Below are 23,539 nucleotides of genomic sequence, written 5' to 3'. Positions count from 1 at the left end.
CTCCGTTTCAAATCCTAAGTAAGCCTCGACTTCTGAGCCCATCACCAAGGAAATGACGCTCATGCTTTGTGAGCAGCCTGCTTTGGACATTACTTAGGACAGTCACCACAATCTTAAGTTCTTCAAAGATGTTGGCACTAGATTTCCTATACATGCATGTATTCCTCCACCACCACAGGAAGTCACTGTCACCACATTCCTTTTGACACTTGCAACTCCAGAACTTACTCCCCAACTGAGGACTAAGATACTGTTCTACCCTCATAGAAGGGATGACACTTGGGAAGCAGATCCTGATGATCTAGATGTGGAGCCAGTCCTACTAATGATATCTCCCTCAATGACCGTAACCTGCCACAAAGTTATTCAAAGGGTGGCAGTCTACTATGAGATCTGCATACCGTTCCAAAGGAAGATGACTTCCTCATAGAAACCTTTTCTAGGTCGGAACTGTCTGTAGTTGTTGCCAATGCCAAAGGTAATGCCCAAGTCACCCCTAGAGTGGGAAAAATAGTACAAGTGTTCTCCTCAGGCCCCACGTACATTCTAGGTCATGTTTCTTCAGACTCCATTGTGATGCACACTGCTTGTAAATGGGACTCTGCACAAGCCGCAAGGGACAGTTCTCCACCTGGATAAAGGAGAGTACAAGAATAGATGCTGCGGAAGAGTAGCCGTAGGGACTGCCAATCATTGGCAAATTGCCAGCTCTATACTGTAAGAAGCTGGCCTGGTGTGTGGTGGACACCTATAGTGTCACCTTATTCCAGGTATCCCCTATTAGTGAGGTGTAGGCAGTGTCGAGGAAGCCAGGGCACTCTAGAGATGGCTGTGGATGAGCAGCCAAGACTTACCTAGGAGACATGCAAAGCTTATGCAATACCACTATAGTCACACAGCAACTTATCACACATGAAAAGAACCACTCAGTGTTAAAGAAATAAAGGTACTCATCACTAGATTACTTATAGGCAGCCCCCCAAAACTGGCGGTAAGTGCAGAAAATATATCTACACTATAGTAATCAGAAATTAGCATAGAAAGAACAAGAATTACAATACTTAGTGAAAATAGCGAGGGCCAAACCATATACTAAAAGTGGAATGCGAGATACAGAACCCCACCCAAGGATGTGGAGGAGTTAGATGGGAGCTGGAGGAACTAGGAACTCAGAGGTCAAGAGATGAGTACCAGAGTGCCCCCAAACGACCAGGAGAGCAGAGGAAAGTACCTTGTTTTCCCATGGACTAACATGTGGACTTAGAAAAATTATTATGCAAGAACAGGAACAGTCTAGAAAAAAACAGTGGTGGATTCTGGAAGAAGAGGACCTGCAAGAGAATGGGACAGAGTCCAGTCCATGATGGAGTGTCCAATGGGGGCAGGAGTTACTACCCACCCTTCTGTGGATGAAGAACCAGGTAAACTGGGGAAGACTATCAGCTGTGGAGCCCAGGAGCTGAAGAGGAGTCCTTGGAGTGGTGCAGATGTTGTCCCACGTCGGTTGTCGGGTTGCAGATGGTCAGTGGTGTTGGAGAAGCACCAGCAAGCCTTGGCAAATGCAAGAGAAGCAAAAGAAGTGCAAACCTGAAGAAGACCAGCAAGGTCCAGGATACTCAACCCATGGAGGGGAGTACGAGGTGACCCTCAGTAGATGGGAGAGCCAACAGAAGCAGTCACAGGCACCACAGGCAACCCACTGACAGCAGGCACAGTAAGTCGCAGTGAGGCCCAGTCAGCGCACCTAAAGAGGAGTCCCATGTCGCTGGAGCAGCTGAGAGGAGACTGTGCTTGGCAGGAAGGGGGGCTGGGGCTACTCGGAACCTGAAGATCCCATTGAGCAGAGACAGCAAGCCTCAGTATCTGCAAGGGCTCACTGTCTCCCAAGTTGGATAGCTGGCAGAGAGGGCCAAGTGGACCACTCCAGACCACCATCTGTGATGCAGGATCCATGCAGTTCCAGAGGAGAGCAGAAGCGTGCAGCCAGACATTGTTGCTGTAGGTGTCTGCAGATGCAGGGGAGTGACGCCTTCACTCCAAGGGAGGCTCCTTCTTGGTGCAGGCAAAAGTCTTGTCAACCCCAGAGGATGCACAGCCAGGGAAATGTTGCAATTACTTGAAGGAGCCAGAGAAACAATGTTGCAAAGTGAAGTAATCGCCAGAGTTGCAGCTTGTCGGTTCCTAGTGGCCAGAAGTCGAAGTAAATGATGCAGATGAGTTCTGGTTGAGTCTTGCACATAGGTTCTGAAAACCCACCCATAAGGGAGTCCCTAAATAGCCCTAAAAGGGGGATTGGTCCCTTGCAAGGTGACTCCCCTACTTTCAGAGATGGTGGTTTCCGAAATAGACCTCTTCCCCGTGAATGATAAGTGTCAAAGCTTTGCCTCCAGGTTGCCCCACCCACAGTTCATACCCTACTGATAAACACACCAGGGACATCGCAGAGCTCTGGCTCCCCATCTAGAGGCATGAAAAGTAAGGAACACAACAGTGGTCCCCCTGCCCTATTTTTGATGTGTGCAGCCCTTAAGTTGGGCCACGACGGTGATAACTCTGTTACTACTTTCTCTAAAGGTAAGGGCTGTCAGGGAATTGGCTGTATGTCCATCTGTCCAATTAAGATGGGCGGATATACAGTTCTTTTTTTTTTTTTTTTTTTTTTTTTTAACTGCGGTCAACCCCAGGCAAACCCTGGCGGTGAACGAAGGTAAAAAAGAAATAATGCTCTCTCGTCATGGGAGATGATGCCCATGATGATGTGAGCATTATCTTTATTTTCCAAAAAAGTCCTGCTTCAGGATTTTCTTTTTCGAAATGAAAGCTAACGTTTTGGTGCAAGGCTATGTCATGTTGACTGAGTCCTGCACCATATAGTGAAATGCATTGACAGGATCCTCCGTGACGACTGTTCTCGTCAGTGATTTTTAAATGTTCTGATTAACTCCGTCACCAGGGCGGAACATTGAGCCGACCTCCAGAAAATAAATTATCCCCTAAGTCAGATGGTGAAATCTTTGACCAGGATGAACCTGGTTGGTTTATTCTGCCTGTGGTCCATCGAGGCCAGCCTCATTTTGCGCATCAGTCCTGTTCTTCTGTGACCATTACCCACCATTTGCAGGTTATGCTATCCCTACTTAAAACTTTAGAAACAATGTCTCCAGTTCCCCTTGTTTTTGTCATTTTGTTGACATTTTGTTTATTACATTTTACTGAACTTTTTTTCATTCGGTTAGGGATTTGGATTGTTTTTCAATTTGACTATATTACTGTTTTGATACTGCATAAGTATTTCAAACGTTGCCCCCAGTTAAGCCACTCTGGTCTGTAATAGCTGCCAGGGGGCTGAACTCATGTTAATTCAGGGACTTCAAGGATTCACACTGAGGGGGCTGGGATTAAATCTTGAAGTGGGTAGTCACTCACCCAAATTAATAATCCAGTTTCTTAAAGGGCGATTTTTAAGGTCCTGGCATTGTGTGAGTGGCTGCATCGAGCTTACTTGAGATGTAAGTTTTTGTTGAGCTTAGCACTTAACTGGGCACCACATAGCTTCAAACTTAAATGTCTTCAGCTGCTGATGTCACGTGTATTGAGATTCTAGCATAGAGACATGAGTTTGCAAACCTATATATCAGTTCCGTTAGAACAATATTGCTGAACTGCCATTTCAATATGTTAAAATTGAGTTCAAGCTACTAGCAGGGTTGATTCTTCCCCACCCGTCGTGATTTAACTGAGTGCATCAAACACATGACATTGTGCGCGTGATAGTCCGTCTGATTAAGAAAGGTCAGAAGAGTGAGTCCCAGCAGTTTTAGTCCGACTGGATGCTGAGAAAGTTTTAACCCAAGTAGTGTTGTCCTTTGTGGCATTGTTTCTAGAGAACATTGGTTTGAGTACCAGATTCTCCTTATTTGTTGTGGCGAACTATGCAAACTCCAAACCGAGGAAAGTGCTAAATGCCAAGACACAATAGCATTATACTGAAACCCCGGAACAAGTCTGTCTGCCTGCTCTCAGCTCAACTGTTTCTTAAACATTGAATCATTTGTATATCATGTAAGTGCATGATATGCAGGGCATACATTTTGGGGCAGATGCATAAATTATGCAGCTTTTTATTATTTCCTTGGGGAAAACCAGGTGTTTCGTTGACTGGCTTAAAAACTGAATTAAGAGTTCAAAATGGTAGCAGGCTTTAAATCTACATGTGGAAATCTGAACTTTTAAATTTGCCCATACCTAGAGAACACATATGAGTGTACAAAGATAGGCATCTATATAAATGTAAAATACCTGGGTATCAAGATCACACTGCAGGTTACAAGCCTGCGTAAGGCTAACTGCCCCTCACTACTCAACATTTCTCTTAGATCGAGAGAATTGAGGCAAAGTTGAACGTCCTGCTAAGGGTTATATACTTAAGCGCTACCTGTAAAAGTAGAGGTTAGAGTGTTTGAGATCCTCATAGAGGTTGTAAAGACGTTCCTCCAGAATTCTCTCGCTAGAGTTCCTCTTCAACTACTTCAGGACCACAAGTACAGGAAGGGCTTGTCATGCCCAGCTTTATATTATACCATTATGTCTGTCAACTAAGAGTGGTAGTATAATGGTCCAATGTTAAGACAGGCAAGACAGACTTGTATCGAGAGCACAGATGATGAGGCCTGTCTGGGATGTCATATGGCTGCGGAAGGAGTTGAGGCACTTTGAACGCTTTAACTGCACCAGTGAGGGTGGTCGTGCACGTCTGAGATCATATTGACTCAAATGAACTCGCCACTTCACCACCAGATAGTCTTTGCCTCCTCCACCCTTAATACTAGCGCTGAAACTAGGACTATGTAACAGGTCGGGTTTGGGAGTTTGTGGGCTCATCTGACATGTTTCATAAAGTCAAATCTGAAAGGCCACATTATGCACTCTTTATTTCTGTGTGCCTGCTTTCTGCGCCCATGAGGCACTCTGGTATTATAGAAGAGGCCCCAAATGCTTCTGTGGTCCCACACTGTAATACACTGCTGCTATCTCAGGGAGGGTTCCCTTCATTTGCATTTTGCTTAGTCCCATGTAAATGAGTGAAACACTTTGCCTCTACACCCCTCACATATTTTGAATGTGAGCAAGTAGGTGCACTTACTGTGTGCTACAAAGGGTCAGTGAGTAGCATTCTGGATGAAGGAGGACCCTCTATCACTAAGTGACATAGCATGCTGTCTATATTGGCAGTAGAACGTTTGATAAGCAGCATTAAGGAAGAACATTTGAAATCTGAATATGGGGACCCCATCGGAATAGGTCACTGGGTCCATCATGTGTAGCATCCGTACCACTGTTTAAGGCTTCAAGGCTGTTCGAGTACTGGTCCAGGATCTTATCTCAGTTCTTGATGAGCCTAGTCAGCTGTAGGCTTGTTTGTTGAGGGATGTAACCTGGTTGAGGAAAGGATCCAGTCTGAAGGGGATATTTATTTCCTTTTAGACTTAGAAATTGTGTTGTAGGACATCGACTGTGTATGCAATCTGAGTTGAGTCACTAAGATTCTGATCACGAATGTTATAACTAAGTTTCAGTAACCTTTCAATTTATAAAACAACTTTTGTGGCCTTCTGGACCTTGGTGAAATCACTCAACATTGGAAATACCCATGTAGCAGTAGAAAATTCCTCTTTTGTGAATATAATCGCAAAAGTCTGTCCCACGTGCTTTCCTGCTATCCATTCCTAGATGTGTCCTGCTGCCTCTTTTCGAAGAGTAGCAGCTACGACATGTAATGACACTTTGGAATTTAGTTTTTGGGGTTGGGAAAGTTTCTCGCTAAATGCATTCATAACGCTTTTTCCTTTACTTTCAGCCAGGTTGCACTGCAGCTGTGCTGCTGTAGAACATGGTTAGAAAAAACATTTACAAAGCCAAACAGCTATTGTGTATGTGTGCACTATTTGGCTTTCTCGGATGTATGTATTTATTTATTTGTTTGTGGGACAGGGCAAGATGCGGCAGAAAATGAGAGGGCAGGATGGGTAACAAGACCACGGACAATGTAGTTTGGAGGGGTGGGGACAGAATGGAGCAAGCCCCCCCCCCTCCCCCACCCCACCCCCAAAATAGAATGTGCTAAACGGCCAAGGAGCACAAGGGAGAGGGTTGTGGTAAGACAGCAGGAGGGTGACAGGGCAGAGCAAGCAAAATAGCGGGCAGTAGATGAGGCGGATGGACTGCAAACAAATAAACTTTTAGAAAAGTACCTGCCATAGTGTGTGACCAGAAGAAGGTACCTGACCACAAACCTGAAGCTGTAGTTGGTCTGTGTTCTGACCCCAGAGGGGGGCTGACCAGCCTGCATCAAGGAAACAATTAATGGTCGAGCTGTAATCCTTTTTAGGTCTACCCAACAGACCGGAACCATGTGCTGTTGCTTGGTCACCATTGTGTCTTTAAAAAAAATCTAAAGGGAGTTTTAGCCCACCCATTACTTATCATTCTTTGGCATCGTTATCACTCTTCTTTCTTGCCTACTAATTCGACAACGCACACGACACGTCACTTCCTGCATTATTTCCTGTTATTTGTGTGGATCATGGACCAAGTACAGATTGAGGTGATATTCTTATTTTTTGGATTGGATCGATTTTCATGAGCACTGGTTACATTTCACAAGTTCACAGTATGGCTTTTTAGGCCCAGGGTAGAGTAAGTTGCCCGGGACCACAGGAAGTTGAGCCGACGTCTAGACTTTTACAGATCCTGTACCAATAACGAAGCCTAATGAAGAAACACCTGGGGTCACGTGTAATTTCATGCACTTTGCAGGTGGTGGCTGGCTGTGTCAAGGATAGAATCGGAAGGCCGAGCTTTTGTAGAGCAGCCTTGTGGCCAGCTCCTAGTGTTTATCCTTCTCCATATTTTTTTTAACTAACCTCTGTTGTAATGATGCAGATTCCAGCACCGTGCAGCTTTATAAGCGTAGGAGCATGTACTTCGATTTTTTGTTTTGTTTGTATTGTCTTAATATTTCCTCCCAAGTGCAACTGTAGCAACTTTAAATCACACATTTTCTCAATTTAATATACACACATAATGCTGAGGCTATATGGCACACATCAATGGCTTGCATAAAGACAAAGCTTTTTCTTTTCGGCTGCGGAGTGTGGAGGGGGATCCTTGGACTTTGTGAGGGCTTTTATAGCTCAACTATTGCCAGTTTTTATAACTGCTGGGATAAAAGGACACCAATTTCAGCGATGACTGTTATTACTCATCTCCATAGTCAGTGGTCAAATAATGCCCTTTGAACAGAAGCTAAATGAAAATATGGACAGTCTTTCAAAATTGTAGATGCTCCAATGTAGGGCCTTGATCAAAAGGTCATCCATTTCATTGGACTGTGGAGCGACCATAAAGCAGAACAATCAAAGGCTGTTCAAATTGGTGAGCAGTAATTCCTTGTTGTTATAATAATTTACTTCCGATATAGTGCTTAACCCACACTGTTCACTCATTAATTCCTGCAATTATGTGTCCACACGCTCGCCATTGCATCCATGATCTCATCCATCCATCCATGAAGTGAGTTAACTGCTCCTCCGGCTAGGCGCAGTTACTAAAATACCACACATCCCCTTGCCCCCGATCCCCTCGCCCCCACCGTATTCCCATCCATTGACTGTTTGCATGAGTCATCATGTCTTCTCTTCATCCATCGGCAGACACAAACATTCAAATTCGCAAAGAAGCACTTTCAGTTGTATAGAACCTGTTGGTTTTGTTAGTGGTTGTTAAGAAGGCTTCCTACAAACGACACACACATTATGTACACAGTTCCACAGTTGGGAAAATATCTCCGGCACATCCGCAAATCATCCAGCGTCTGACCATTCTTTTAGCCCGCTTATTCACGTCACAGTGAGGGTAAGTCGATTCGTGCTGTACCTCCATTTTAACAAAACTGCTATAATTTTGATAACTGGGATCATTAGTATGATTTTTTCCACATTATTTTCTGAGTCACTTACATTCTTTAAAATATTGATAGTTGAAAATCTAATTAGTCTCTGCGTCATAATAGAGAAAATATGATTTGCAGTTAATACCAATGATAAGCTCATTCGCCTCTGTTTCTTTGTTCCCCTCTATCTCTTTTTGATCAAAATGTTCGTAGTACTGAGATTTTTGTCTGCTGTCACGCTATTATGTACTAATTATAAACTTCGTTTGAATAACTTTTTTTGTGTGCACTATAATAGATTTGGTTTTTGCTTAGGTACTTTTTATACGCAACTTTGCTTTATTTTCTCCTGACTCATCAACATGAAGAAAAAGTTTGAAATAAAAATACCTCACAAAGAGCATAGTCCTTTATGGCATAGTACAGTGATACATTTTCATCTCCGCACCAGGGTGGGGATGATTAGGTGCAACTTAAAGGTACAACCTGCAGGCAAGCGTGCATGTACTATCTCTTGGAGACCTTTTGTGACATAAAAAAACCCACTAAGAAGTGGCTTTTAGCCTGCCCATTACTTAACATTCATTGGCATCATTATCGCTCTTCCTTGTTCCTTCTCATTCAGAAGTGGGTCCCGTGCCGTCACTTCCTTGGTCATTGTTTCCTTCTGCGGAGCATAGACCATGTACAGATTATTTATGTATTTTTAGGTCATTTTTAAATAGCCCGATCACAACACCTCTAAGGAACTGGAGCAGTTTACAGGAGCACCGGTTACATTACACAAGTTCGCATTATTATTTTATTTTTTATAACTCTGGGAGAGTGAGCATCAAAGAATGATGAGCTGACACACATTAGAAACTGGTTCTCTCTCTCCTTTGTGATGGTTGGTGATGTTTTGTGACAGCAAAAAACTATGTTCCAGTTTTTGCACTCTTATTGGGGCTTCAGGTTTAACCCACTTTACAGTATGTTTCTGACTGTCCTTGCACACAAGTCATAATTGTGGTGGTACTGCCTCCTCTCTCACATACTGACTGAAGGCACGCTTTTTTTTTTCCTTTCGTGTGTGCTAGTGCTCTTGTATTTTTTGTAGTTTTGATTCAGGGGCCTTTAAATGCATTGCAACGTTTAACACAAAAGTACCTTTGATTACATAGCACATTGTCTAGGTGGAAACTATTACCTTTATTAGCATAAGACTGACTTACCCGTGGCCTCTTTAATCGCCAGGCTCTAATCCATTCTCAGGATCACCATGTTGTGCCCTCTCTCTCTTACCATTCATCTCTTCAGGATTGGTATTTCACACACTCACCATTGGGACTCTATTGCGACTACCCTTGAGATTCCCCTCCCGAAGCACATTGAAGCCACTGAGCTGCTTACCAGCTTCTTACCAGCTGTTTACAAAAGAAAACCAAATAAAATAATCAAATAGTGAGTGAAGCGGGCACATACGAGAGGAGGTTGCCGCAGCCCTTTAGAATACTGCCATGTATCTTGTCATTCAGTAAATTCTGAGCTGATAAGCATTCTGCCTCATTTCCTCGCTACAGGCATTTCTGTTGAACAAAGCTTACTTTTTTACACCCCCTGGGGCAAACCACTGTAGTAAAGCAACACCGCTGCATCAGTTGAGGATGGTACTTGTTAATGAAGCCTGTCCTGGAAAGGCCAACACCCATTGCATAGAAGGACATTCTGTGCTCTAACCCCACTATATGTACCTCAGACGGGCTAAAGCACACTTGAGGGGCACTGAACCGTGCCAGTTTCTCATTAGGAGTATCTGTATTCAAGACAGATTTGCAGGACTGCGCCTTGCATTCGGCATCACATGGCGCACAAGCCATAACATTGAAACTGCACTGGAATACATTGATAATTAACAGTCTTGTGTATGTTGCCAGTTAAAATTGTAACCTGCAACAGGTTGCATTTTCCATTAAATTTTTCTTCAGCTGTCAGGTAGAAACCAGCTGTAGTGCCTATTGACAAATTTGTCACCATATCTTCGCACAGGATAATACTCCTCTCCTCATGATGGTATCTAACGTGTAGACAGACCCCCAGCCACTCCTCTCCTTTCCATTGTTCCTCCTGCAACAACCTGCTTTGGCATCATCTCAACTCTGATTGTTTGGCTGTGCAGCTGCCTGGAAAAGTGGCAAATGTGCTATGACGTTTTGGTCACTGCCAAACCTGTGCTTTAAAACTATGTGTACCTCGTGCTCCTTAATTTGTGGATCCCTGTTTGAACATATTTTGGGATGGCCTTCACTGTCATTTGTCTTGATCTGTGGGTCCCTATTTGTGCGAGCCTCTGAATTCCCTTTTGTTGGTTTAGGTCAGGCCTATCAGAAAGCACATCTCTCAGGTTTAAAAAAAAAAAAAGACATAGCCAACTTGCTAAAAACTTACAGGGCCTTAAAACCCTCCCTTTTCTTACTATTGGTTGACTTTATTATCACCCGTTTGCTTATTCTATGTGTGATGGCTTTCCTTGTTCCATCATGTCTTTTGTAATTTGCCCCTCCTCTGAACCATGGCAGTTTTTCAATATTTCCGATTGGTTGGCTTTGAGCCTTCATTGCTCACTTTCATGGATTTTTTGGAGGGGGGGGGGTGTAGGCACTTCAAAAGAGTGTGTGTGTTTTTTTTTAGCTATTTGTCAGTGTGCTCCCCCAAATGCCCACTCCCCGCACGGCGTGTTTTTCCTATGTACTTCTCTACCACCACTCATGTTTTATTGCCCGCATACCTCTCCACTGCTCCCTGTGTTACTGTCACTTTCTTGAGCTGCATTTTTAGGTTTCACTTACACGGGGTGCACTTGGTCGCTGTGCTTGCGAAGTCTTTTGTTAATTGAAAAAAAGTATATCCTGCTCCCGTATTTACCATTCTTAGGCTTCCCGGTCACTCGCATGTTCTGGCTTCTCAGTGGTCAGTAGCCTTTGGGCCATGTCATCAAGGGTCACTTCCGCTTTCTTCTGCTGTTCCTTGGAGACTGGACCAAGTACAGTTTCTAGCTCGCAGCCAGTGTCCTTCCACAGGCGCATGGTACTTTTTTTGTTTTTTTTTAAATTGTGCGCAGTTTCGCTCGATGTTGACATGTATGCTACTCATTATGTCACTATGACTCATGTCTCTCACCCCTGTTTGACCGACCTCTGTTATGCTGAATGAGAGCCTTGTCCCTGTGCTTTGCTTCTCTTCTCTGTATAGCTAGCCGGCTATCAGCTATTCCACGTCATTATCGTGTATGAATAATTAACGTAGCTCTATTGTACAATTCATTTAGACAGTTGATTAATGTGACATAGTAAAACTGCAGCGTTTGCAGTGGGCGGGCTGTCCTAGCACTCAGTAAAGCAAAAGCAATTAACTGGTAACAGCGAAAATGGAAATAATATTTGTTATTTCCAGGCTACAAAAGCCTTGTGTAACTTAAGGATTTGGGTGATCTTTTATGAGCACAATACATGCTTTAGGAGTTGCAGGGTAAAATTGTTAAGTAAAAGTAATCATTATGTCGTAGATTGCACGTTATAGAGGTATATCCAGCATGAGTAGGTTATGCACCTCATTTTTTCCTTTTCATTATGGCAGTTTCATTCATCCAAAACACAAAACTACTTCTGCTGATTTTATCAACTTCAGAAGAACGAACAGCTGAGTCTGTTTTGATATGATGTAAACATTTGATTGTTAATCATTGCACAGATGTGTGTAGCTGATCTGTTAAGTCATTCATTCCTTATCCTTCAAACTGCAATGGACTGATATTAGATTTTTCAAATGATTGTCCTTGTCTCATCATACTTGTAACTAGGTAAGCTGATTTTGACATGGCAATGCTTGATTATCATCTCACAATCGATTTTTTTTTTTTATGGTGCACCCTATTTGCGGTAAGATAGTGGGCCTAACTGGACAAATCTGAGTAATTGGACACTTTTTCATTGTAGAAAGGGCTGTTGTGACCGGCCAGATCTTTCAAACAGCATGGCCAACTTGTCGTTCCACATAGATGCCCTATCTAGTGCAGGGAATGTGTTGTGCATTAGATCTGCCAATACACTGACATGATCAAAGCTGGCTACGTCATAGCGCATCCTTTCTTTAAAAAAAAAAAAAATTCTCTTTTTCTTTTTTTTTTTTGAGCCATGCTGTACAGCAGGTCAACTACAGTCCATCATATATAAAAAAATAAATAAAAAAACACGATTCTCCTACCAGCCCCGACTCTGTTCTTCTCTTGACATGTGCTTTGTACCGCCCCGTGCTGCTCTCATTTTGGGAGTGCTATTTCCCTCCTTGCCCCCACCCACTTCCCTATTCGTTCCTCTTTTACCTGGGCTGTCCTTTTTTTCATTTTTTATATTTGTGCTTTTGTGGTAAAGAAATCCTATTTTAATTTTTTTTTCTCTCAATCCAAGTAGTCCCATCCTTGATTGGTAAACAATAAATCAAACTAACTGCAAATTATGTCATCTCACACATGCTAGTGGATTAGTACGACCACCACCAGCAGCACTATCATCTCAATGTTTTGTTCTTTTTTTAAAGAAAATATTGACTGATTTACAGTTTTGCGAGAAAAAGCTCAATGCTGTAGTTCGTGTCCAAAAGGCACTGGAAGAGCCAATGGTCTCAAAAGCGAGACCTGTTGGCTTTGCCAATGCTTGTTTTTGTTTAAAAAAGCTTTTGCAATGACAGCACAAGCGTGGCCTTGTGCGAAACTCGAAAAAAGGCATACGGCCCAAGATAACTTTAGACACTCACTAACCGTTCAGCTGTGATGTCGACAAAAACCACACAGAGCACCTCCAGTGGGCATGAGGGCCTGGTTGAATGGGGCTGTCAAAAACAGACGGGCCGAATGGCACAGCTTCCTAAGTCCATTCAGAGGAATTTCATCCCCATAGCCGTGTATGTATTAAAATCACTTTGGTTTGTAAAGACTAGTAGGTGATGGAGTTTGGGTGCGCAACCAACACAATTTGTGCAATTAGTATCTTTCCTGATCACCGGCATTTAGCAGTGTCATAAAGAAAGTCTGATTCCTCTGCCTTGATAGCAGTTTTGTAGGGTCTCGGCAAATGGTTGGGGATGTATTCCAAGAGGCCCTACTGAGGAAACAGAATCCATCAGAACCAGGATATTCCGTGGGAGGAACTGGAGAAGGTGATTGATACTTAACATCAGCTTTTACTGTTAAAAATCTAAAGGACTTGCCACAGAATTGCAAAATCTGCTCATGCCCCTTTAAAAAAAAAAAAAAAACTACTAAACACCTACCTGAATTTTAGACTGGGGTTCAAGTAGCAAGTTTATTTTTTATTTCTCTTTGCTGAGATTTCTGTATGGTACACACGTCCACATTTTAGTGCCAATACATCAGTGAAGGCCAAGGAGAATAATCCTGCTGAAAGAGGAAACAAGGCGAAGATCACTGATGTTTTATTCCACCAGCACACCAACAACTAAGTAGATTGTAAGCATTAAGCTGTTTCTTAGGGGACTGGATTGTATTTAAAGAAAAGTAATTCAGTTATTCCTGTGGTCAAGCTTGGGGGAACATGGGAAATCCTCCTAATTGAATATGTAATTGAGGGGGTGGAGCATGCAGGGATGTTCTCCATCTGGTGATATCCATATGTCGGAGGATGTCATGCAGCAGATAGTGTGAGCTTTGTGTATCAGTTTCAGTTTGGGGTCACTGCATGGATAGAAAGAGCTAACCATGTTAGTTCATAAATAAACATGCATTTGCAGTGAGTTTGATGTTTGCTCAAGTTAGAGCTATTAGTGTTGTAAATTCCTAACTGGGTTGTTCTTGCCACATTAATTGAAAATTAAAAGTAAAACAGTTGACATAAGAAAGCCGATTCAAAGCGCCACAGCCACCATAAGCATGAACACGAATGAGACACACACAAGAAAAAAGTTCACTTGCAGTCAAACATATTTTGGCAAACGTGCAGTTATCCATGAAACAGGGGGCAGTCTGCAAGACTGTAACAAAACCGCCCCAAGGAGGGACAAATGCAAAGCATTTACCAATGATGATAAAGGGTTTTTGAAAGGCAAGACCATGAACATGTGATAGTGATGGGTGTCCGGTGGGCGTGGTTAAAAGTCCACAGATAGATTACAACCGGCCAGAGTGCTTGAGCGCTAGACCTGAAAAGCAGCAAAATGACCATCCAATATATAGCCATTATGCTTCTCGAAAGATTCCCTGAAGTCTGTTGTTGGACCGAGACAGTGTTAACACTCAAGCATTGCTCAGATAAGGTGTGGCCTCCTTCCTTGTATTTTGTTGCAATTTCCTTTACAGTTACTGATTAGTTGAACTGTGTTTACGCTCTGGCGAAATCGGAAGCAGTTAAGTCAATAATAGTTTTCAACTGAAGAGGGCATTTTCTGACTTGTCTAAACAATTAGTCGTATTTTGAATAATCTCAATATGGGTGATTGCAGTTCGATTTCTCAACAATAAATAAATACGTTTTCCCAAAAAATTGTTAATGAAATGCATTCTTTCCTTTGTCAAGTATTTTCCCTCCATGTTTATGAAAGTAACTATGGATGCATTTTGTTTTTTGTATTGCAGAAATTAACATTGCGAACTTGGTGAATCTGCTTGTTGAAACTGGAACAATACGTCGATAAAGATTAAAATGAACGCACACGTTGCTTGTCATGAAGTGTACTAGAAGGTTTATCTGAAATGTTTTTTTTTTGTTGTTTTTTTAGACGTAGGATAGTCGTTACACGTTTGCATAGTATTAAAGTACATCTGTTTAGTGTTTTGTATTTTAAGAAAAATGATTTGAAATTGTCCAATTAGTTGCAAAATGTTAAACTGTCCCTACTGTTGGTATCAGCTGTTCTATTGCTTCCACAATAAAGCTGCTTTATTACATTTTAATAATTGTCAGTTGAAATACAGATGGCGCAGACTATTTCATTGTTTCATTCCTGATGTACCTGAATCCAACATCATAGTGGCAATGGGGTCACCTCAAGTGAGTTGGCTGCACCTGGCTTCCTAACGGTAACAGTGTGTCTTTCAGTGACTTTGGCCCGCCTAAAACCCCTGTGAAAACTGCTGCAACTGATTTTATGTTGGAAACTGATGAAGAAAGGCGTTTGCAGGGAATATGCAGTTTGACGTGAGTTACCAAGCTTGAACCTTGCACAACGTTCCCTGCCACTTTTGAGCTATATTGTGGCAGCTTTGGATTTCCCAAACCTGGGAAGAACAGAGATAAGAATGACATTGTGGCCAATCTAAGGACAGATGTCCACTGAGTTTCCGACGGGCAAAAAGTCAGTTGCTGTAGGTTTACCTTTGTGTAATGCATTCTAACTCAACCACCCACCAGCGCAGAGGCCCGGGCTCTAGTTTGAGGTTCTGCATAGACATCCCTGTCATGGGGATCAATCATCGGCTGCTGCTCTGGTGATGACGTAGTGGCCTCTTCCTCCCTTGCTTGTTCAAATGCAGTCAGCGTCTCCAATCAGCCATCTGGCAGTGCCCCCTTGCGGAGGCCCCAGGTTTCCTCTATTTCCATGGCCTTCACCTTGGTGAGGTGCCCCTTCTGGTCTCTTTCAGTAGTGTACTATGTCTCTGCGAGCTAGATCCAAATAGCAATCCCCACTCTTTGTCCCTGCGTGTGGGGGAAACAGGCCCCACAGACAAATGTCTACTGTGTCCAACTCCCTACTACTGAGGGTATGTTTAAAGTCTGAGGTTTCATCTTCCACTTGGTACCTTGACAGTACTTCCACTGGGTGAAGAATCAAAGTCAAAAATTTACAAAGCAGTTTTCTCATTTGTTTTTCTTCAAGAGCTTGTAACACATCTTGCCTGCCAGCTTTACCTGCGCATATTTTGTAGGTAGCTGTCTGTGCTCTTCCTGTTTAACCAGAAAAATATATTGATGCAGTAACTTTATTTTTTTTTAACATTAGGGATTTGACAACATGTTTGTGTGTAGTATACAGAGTGTTCTGGGGATCATTCGGCCCAGTTTAACTACTTGCCTATCTTAAGGACCTTTGGACCTTTAAGGAGCATAGTGCCACTGTCGGAGCTGTAGGGTTAGCCTACCCATCAGAGGCAGTGCATCTGCAAGGTGGACCACTTTAAGGATGCAATAATCTGATTGACAGATCCGCCCATGTACACAGTATTACTATTAATAATTTAGAGGACAAAGCACCTGCACTTTACCACTGGTCAGCAGTGGGAAAGTGAACAGATCACTAAAGGCCAGCAAAAATAGGTGAGAAAAACAGGAGGTAAGAAGGCAAAAAGTTAGGGGAGGCCATGCCAATGATGACAGGTCTAACATTTACCAATAAACTGCTTTATGTTTAGCTTTTATTGTTCTTATAAAGTTTGTATCTGTTGGAAATGGTTTTATCTTTGGGTGGGGGGGGGAGGTGTCTTGGTCTGGATTGTCATCATGGGCTGTTAATCTTTTTTTTCATCCAATGGGAGCCATTTTTTTACCATCCCATTACGCGCACTAACAACTAGTTGGGGAGCGCTCTAGCAGCTGACTTTGCTGGTTCATGAGCCGTAGGGCACCATATAAGTGCGCTGATGCAGCTACCATGCCAAAGGCGTGCCTGAAGCAAGCATCTCTGCGCCTGAACGGGACCAGAGGCCAGACATGCTACTGGGCATATTCCATGGATGAATTGCTAGAGGTAGGCGGGTGGTGGATGGAGAGTGTGAGATGGGAGGTGGGGAGGCAGGTGGTGTTGGGAGGTGGAGCTGGGTGGGTGCAACCAGTCGACAGTTGCAGCTATTGACAATTTACATGTAAGTTGGACTAGGGACAAGCCGGAGGGGGTGGTCCCCCTCTAGTGTGGTCTCTCGTGAAGCATAGCCTTTGAGATTCATAAGATGATTGTCTCCACCCACCTGGACTGTTTTTTTTATTACGGAAACCTGGGTTAAGGATTACTCAGGCCAGAATTTGTTCTGGCTACTCAAATTATGGGGTAGTCTGAGCAAACAGGACGGGGGAAGCTTGGCCGGCTTGACAGGAGCATCTGAGCTGTACTTTGGGTTTTTACTAAAGGTATTGAAGGCTGTGAAGTTCTGTTTTACAATTAAATCTAAAAAGGGAAACAAGTTGGCTGGATCCCTGATTTATCGGGCTCCTAAAAGACAGTTTATTCTAAATTGGCCTTCGGTTTTGGAGCTGTTTTTTGCAAATCAATGTCAGGTTATTCTAGGAGACTTTGATTTCCATTTATAAGACCTGCAGGACAGGAAAAACAATGATTTTTTAAAGATCTCATGCTTAACTTTGGTCCGGCTCAACGTGTCTGCTGCGACGCATGATGTTGGTCATACCCTTGATAGGATTTTTACATTTACGAGTTTCCGATCTTGAAATGTTCCCCAACAGAAAGGCCTTGACCACAGGCTGATCACCTTTAAGCTTCTGGAAGTTCAGTCACGGTACTTTAAACAAGGACTGCAGAGAGGAAGGAGGAATTGGGGTAAAATAAAGGAGGAGCTGAGCTCAACCCTAGCGAAACTTAAGGATGAGGGCCATGCTAGAACATGATTTACCAGGGATGAATTTCAATAACTGGATCAGGACAGCAGTAGAGGAAGTAGTTCCTATGACTAAAACTATTTATAGATAGAAAACAAACTCTCCACCCACTGGTACACAGAGAAGCTGAATGAACTCCAAAGGCAGTGTAGGAGGCAGCAGAGGAAGTGGAAATTGTCTCCTGAACTGGTAGAAAGAGTTAAACCTAGAGTAATGACATTGAAGTATAAAACTGCTATCGAAAAGGCCAAAGCAAGTTTTTTTTTTTTTTGTTTTTTTTTGCTCAGAAGATTAGATCAGCCCTAAATATGCCAAAAGTGCTTTTTAATATGGTTCGCTCCCTGCTGCTTCCCCAGTGGCACGCTGAGCTAGAGGCCTCATGAGTTTTGTGATAGTTGCTAATTATTTCAAAGAGAAGATTGTGAAGATCCATTCTGAATTCCAGGTTCCTCTGGAGGATCAGCTGGACCCTTCCCTCCCCCAATATATCTCATTGGGGCAGCAGCTGGGTTTCCCCATAGGCCTTTTTGCTTGGACCATTTTTCCCCATTGTTGGTGTCTAACATTAAAACCCTGCTTTTAAGCATTTCAGGTTCGCCAGATGATCCTTGTCCCCCAGGGTCTTGCAGGTTATCCCAGAGCTTGTTGCGGAGGTCCAGATTTATGCTAAGATGTTGGAGTCTGCTGTTTTCTTTCAGGTCTGGAAGGAAACAGTGGTAATTCCACTGAAAGAAGTCTGAGGGTGACCCCCAGTGATACGAACCTCCACTCCATTTCTCTTCTGCCATCTACAGCTAAGATCTTAGAGAGGCATATGGACCTGGATTTATCTAAATATCTCCATGATTGACGATCTGGACCCTTTACAGAATGGGTTCAGGTAAGATCATAGTACTGAATCAGGTCTCATTGCTACTGCGGATTCTATCCGCAAATGGTTGGACCAGGCAGGAGGTGCCATATTGGTGCTGCTGGATCTATCGGAGGTGTTTGATACCATGTCTCCAGCTCAAATGGTGCATAGGTTCAAGTAGGTTGGCGTGGAGGAGGTGGCTTGTATACAGGGAGTGAATCGTTGGATGGAGATGAACTGGCTGAAATAGAATCGTAAAAAATCGGAGGTTGTGGTCTTCAGAAAGGATAGCTCCATCTGGAATGAACAATGTTGGCCAGAGAGTGCTTTACCTGTTCCACTTAGAGCAGTAAAATATCTGGGGGTATTGTTTGATAATGCCCTGTCATTTGACATTCAGGTGAACAGGATGGTTGGTACATGTTTTTGGCTGTTTCACATCCTGAGGAAAAATGTACAGCTGCTACTGCATGAACTCGGGGTTTCTGTGGTTGTAGCCCTTATAATATCACGACTAGACTACTGCAGTGCTCTTTACCTGAATATTAACCAACTCTCTGATTAAACTTCAAATGATCCAGAATGCGGCTGGTCGCCTAGTTCTCGGTTTGCTCAAATATGCTTCAATGTCTGAAGGCCTGCGCCAATTGCATTGGCTTCGATTAGGAAAAGAGTGTCTTTTAAAGCTCTTTGCTTGGTGCATAAAACCCTTTACTCACGTGGTTCTGGCTATCTGAAGGCTGCCATGAATTGGTATGTGCCCAGGCACCCACTGAGATCAGCAAGCCCTTTTACAGTAGGAATTCCTTGGCCTAAGAAAACCAAGGGGGTGATTGGGCTTTCTCTGTGGCAGTGGAGAGGTTGTGGAATTCTTTCCCTGAAAGCATTTGCAGGACAGAGGTGCACATATCATTTCGTAAACAGCTTAAGACATGGCTGTTAACTTTTTATGTGAGGTTTCTCTGTCCCCTTCCTCTTTTTAGGTCTCTTAGGTTAGAGGTTAGTTTCCTCTTTGCTAGTTCTTCGATACCTCTTGGTCTTCTGCACTCTATAAATACTAATACAAATATTACATTGTGTAGAAAATGGGTGTATTATGTGGTTGAACGACGTAACCAGGTAATACTCTCCCCAACCTCTTTAGGGGTTCCAACAGTAAAAACTCTAAATTGTCTTATTTACTGTCGAAAGGCTAGTAGCCCCATTGGCAAGTAGAGTTACAGGCTGACATTTCAGCCCTGCTAAGTTCTAAATGGAACTACCAAAGTTAGCACTGTAAATTATTAAAAAAATAAATAGTGCATTGAATCTGATTTAATGTTAAATCAAATTTAATATCACTGTTCGGCAAAGTGCAACTTTAGAAGTTGCCACTTTACTTGTCCTATGTATTCAGTGCCCATTTGCTGTTGTACACAGGATCTGTCCTGCAGGCAGCATTCTGCCCTCTTGGGGAGACATAATAACGACTCCCAGGAAGGAGACAATAGAAGACTGCACTGGAGAGCGGTTTAACAGCCATCCTGCAGGAAGTCACATGTGTTTTCCCGTAAAGAGAGCTTTAATAGAGTAGCTGACTTTGAAGGGAAAATGGGCAACACTTGAGAGGTGCTGCTTCTTTGTCTAGGTACACAAGTTGGCATTAAGGCAGAGAAGGAGAAACCAGTTTGCCAAGGGCATGGAGCCCCCTTGGTATCTACACCTATGGGCTGAGTTAGGGTGCTCTGCATGCCCACAGAGGGGTTATGCCATGTTCGGAGTGGGAAGAATGGTAATCCTGGGATAGCCAGATGCCACACTTCCCAGGAAGTGGGCATTAGGGGATAGAGAACCTGGGAGTCCAGTGGCTGACAGCGTTAACCCTGAAGGGAATTTTGAGCACACAGTAGGGCATTTCTGGCACCCCAGAACTCAGATCTTTACTGGACTAGAAGAAGTAACAAAGGACTTCCCTGCTTCAAAGGGAGACCAGCAAAGAAGATTCACCAGCATGAACTGCTCCTGGTGGCTAGCAGGGGAGAGAAACTGTGTCTGCTGTGTCCTGCTCATGAAGAAGTCATCTCTGGAGCCCAACCACAGCAAAGAGATTCCAAGGGTCAGTTGGCTTACTGTGAAGTTGTCTTAAGAAGCAGGCTGTGGGGTGGAATGCCCAAGGTCTAAGATGTCAGACATGGAATGTAGGGGGTTGAGCAGAAGAGGTGGAAGGTAGCTTGCGGAAGGAGCTGTGCTGGAGGTGTTGTGTACAAGAATCCAAAATAAAGAAGAAGAAATACATTTTGGCTGAAGTATCATCTTTACACTGTCGACGAGGGGAAAAACAGTCTGCGCAGGGGGCAGATTGAACACAATAGACACCTTCACCCCTGGAAATATCCTTCAGATACCTGTTGAGACATTGAACAAGAGGATCCGTGGCAATTTTTTTTTTTACACTAATAGAAACCCTAGCGTTCTATGGAACATATTAATAGAATCCTCTATTGGAGATATAAAACCTTCACCTATAATGTAAACGCAAGTTAAAAGAGCTTACTTTACAATCTAACGAGTTAAACTTAGAACTCTTTCCGCTTCGTTTCTAATTCTAAATGCTGAACTTGAAGACTTAATGTATTAAGCTTTTCCTATACGCTTGTACATATGTTTTACGAAGCGTATTGTTTGAAATCAACATCTTGGCTTTCTGCGCTGCGGCGCGTTACAAAACACTGGAGTGAAACTCCAACTGTCAGTCTTCTGCGCGGCAGCGCGTTGTTCAAGTTTAGAGGTGTGCGTCCATGGCAATAGTTGCCATGCACTCATGAGCACTAATCCTGCATAAGCTTGTCAATTTACGAAGTATCCGCGACGAACAAGGAGTTTATCAATACCTGAAATTCTACAAGTAGGATACTGGAACCAAAACAAACTGCATCATCCAGGAAATGAGATAAGGAAGTTAACATAGAGGAAGGACTTTCTACAACAAATAGACATAAACATAAAAAAGAGACTAATAGAAGTTTCTACAATAACAAGACATGGAAAGGAGACTACAAGGAGTTTATTATTTTAGTTAATTTTTTTAGCTTGTTATAGTTTATTATATTCTTTATTTCATTTAATTGTGTTTGTTATATTCATAATATTAATAAGTATTAGAGACAACATATTTAGAATACATAAAAAACAATGGGAGATCAAAGCATGACATCACCACCCCCTTTCCTGTCAACACCGGGGGAACCCACTATACCATGGAAGCAATGGAAAAATATGTTTTTGACTTACATTTTGGCAATTGGGGGTGATCATTATAGCCCTGTGTAAGGAAATGCCTCCTTGGCATGGTTACCCCCTGACTTTTTGCCTTTGCTGATGCTATGTTTTGATTTGAAAGTGTATTGAGGCCTGCTAACCAGGCCCCAGCACCAGTGTTCTTTCCCTAACCTGTACCTTTGTTTACACAATTGGCACACCCTGGCATCCAGGTAAGTCCCTTGTAACTGGTACCCCTGGTACCAAGGGCCCTGATGCCAGGAAAGGTCTCTAAGGGCTGCAGCATGTCTTATGCCACCCTGGAGACCCCTCACTCAGCACAGACACACTGCTTGCCAGCTTGTGTGTGCTGGTGAGGACAAAACGAGTAAGTCGACATGGCACTCCCCTCAGGGTGCCATGCCAACCTCACACTGCCTATGCAGTATAGATAAGTCACCCCTCTAGCAGGCCTTACAGCCCTAAGGCAGGGTGCACTATACCATAGGTGAGGCACCAGTGGATGAGCACTGTGTCCCTACAGTGTAAGCAAAACCTTAGACATTGTAAGTGCAGGGTAGCCATAAGAGTATATGGTCAGGGAGTCTGTCAAACACGAACTCCACAGCACCATAATGGCTACACTGAATACTGGGAAGTTTGGTATCAAACTTCTCAGCACAATGAATGCACACTGATGCCAGTGTACATTTTATTGTAAAATACACCCCAGAGGGCACCTTAGAGGTGCCCCCTGAAACCTTAACCAACTACCCGTGTAGGCTGACTGGTTTTAGCAGCCTGCCACACTCGAGACATGTTGCTGGCCACATGTGGAGAGTGCCTTTGTCACTTTGTGGCTAGTAACAAAGCCTGCACTGGGTGGAGATGCTATCACCTCCCCCAGGCAGGAGCTGTAACACCTGGCGGTGAGCCTCAAAGGCTCACCCCCTTTTTCCAGCACCACAGGGCACTCCAGCTAGTGGAGTTGCCCGCCCCCTCCGGCCACGGCCCCACTTTTGGCGGCAAGGCCGGAGGAAATAATGAGAATAACAAGGAGGAGTCACTGGCCAGTCAGGACAGCCCCAAAGGTGTCCTGAGCTGAGGTGACTCTAACTTTTAGAAATCCTCCATCTTGCAGATGGAGGATTCCCCCAATAGGGATAGGAATGTGACCCCCTCCCCTTGGGAGGAGGCACAAAGAGGGTGTACCCACCCTCAGGGCAAGTAGCCATTGGCTACTAACCCCCCAGACCTAAACACGCCCTTAAATTTAGTATTTAAGGGCTCCCCTGAACCTAGGACCTCTGATTCCTGCAACCTAAGAAGAAGAGGACTGCTGAGCTGAAAAACCCTGCAGAGAAGACGGAGACACCAACTGCCTTGGCCCCAGCTCTACCGGCCTGTCTCCCCCTTCGGAAGAAAACTGCTCCAGCGACGCTTTCCCCAGGACCAGCGACCTCTGAATCCTCAGAGGACTGCCCTGCTCTAAAAGGATCAAAAAACTCCTGAGAACAGCGGCCCTGTTCACCCAAGACTGCAACTTTGTTTCCAAAGGAGCAACTTAAAGACAACAGCGTTTCCCGCCAGAAGCGTGAGACTTGCAACCCTGCACCCGGCGACCCCGACTCGACTGGTGGAGAAACAACACTTCAGGGAGGACCCTCCGGCGACTCCGAGACTGTGAGTAACCAAAGTTGTCCCCCCTGAGCCCCCACAGCGACGCCTGCAGAGGGAATCCCGAGGCTCCCCCTGACCGCGACTGCCTGACTCCCAGATCCCGACGCCTGGAAAAGATCCTGCACCCGAAGCCCCTAGGACCTGAAGGATTGGAACTCCAGTGCAGGAGTGACCCCCAGGTGGCCCTCTCCCTTGCCCAGGTGGTGGCTACCCCGAGGAGCC

At 43.9% G+C, this 23,539-nt stretch overlaps 1 protein-coding gene across 5 annotated transcripts in view; it reads left to right on the top strand.

The window, feature by feature from the left end:
• LOC138281115 (uncharacterized) overlaps nt 1-14,897 on the top strand; it is a 415,049-nt gene extending 400,152 nt beyond the window's left edge. For all 5 annotated transcript variants that reach the window (XM_069219553.1, XM_069219552.1, XM_069219551.1 and 2 more), the window contains exon 15: nt 14,577-14,897. In XM_069219553.1, coding sequence (XP_069075654.1) covers nt 14,577-14,635 — 59 coding nt within the window. In that variant the 3' untranslated portion in view covers nt 14,636-14,897. The remainder of the gene's footprint in view (nt 1-14,576) is intronic.
• Nucleotides 14,898-23,539: the final 8,642 nt, after the last annotated feature.

The sequence above is a fragment of the Pleurodeles waltl genome, chromosome 2_2 (genome assembly GCF_031143425.1).
Source record: "Pleurodeles waltl isolate 20211129_DDA chromosome 2_2, aPleWal1.hap1.20221129, whole genome shotgun sequence".
Lineage (NCBI taxonomy): Eukaryota > Metazoa > Chordata > Amphibia > Caudata > Salamandridae > Pleurodeles > Pleurodeles waltl.
Note: the sequence above shows the minus strand (reverse complement) of the source record. Positions and strands in the feature narration are given on the sequence as shown.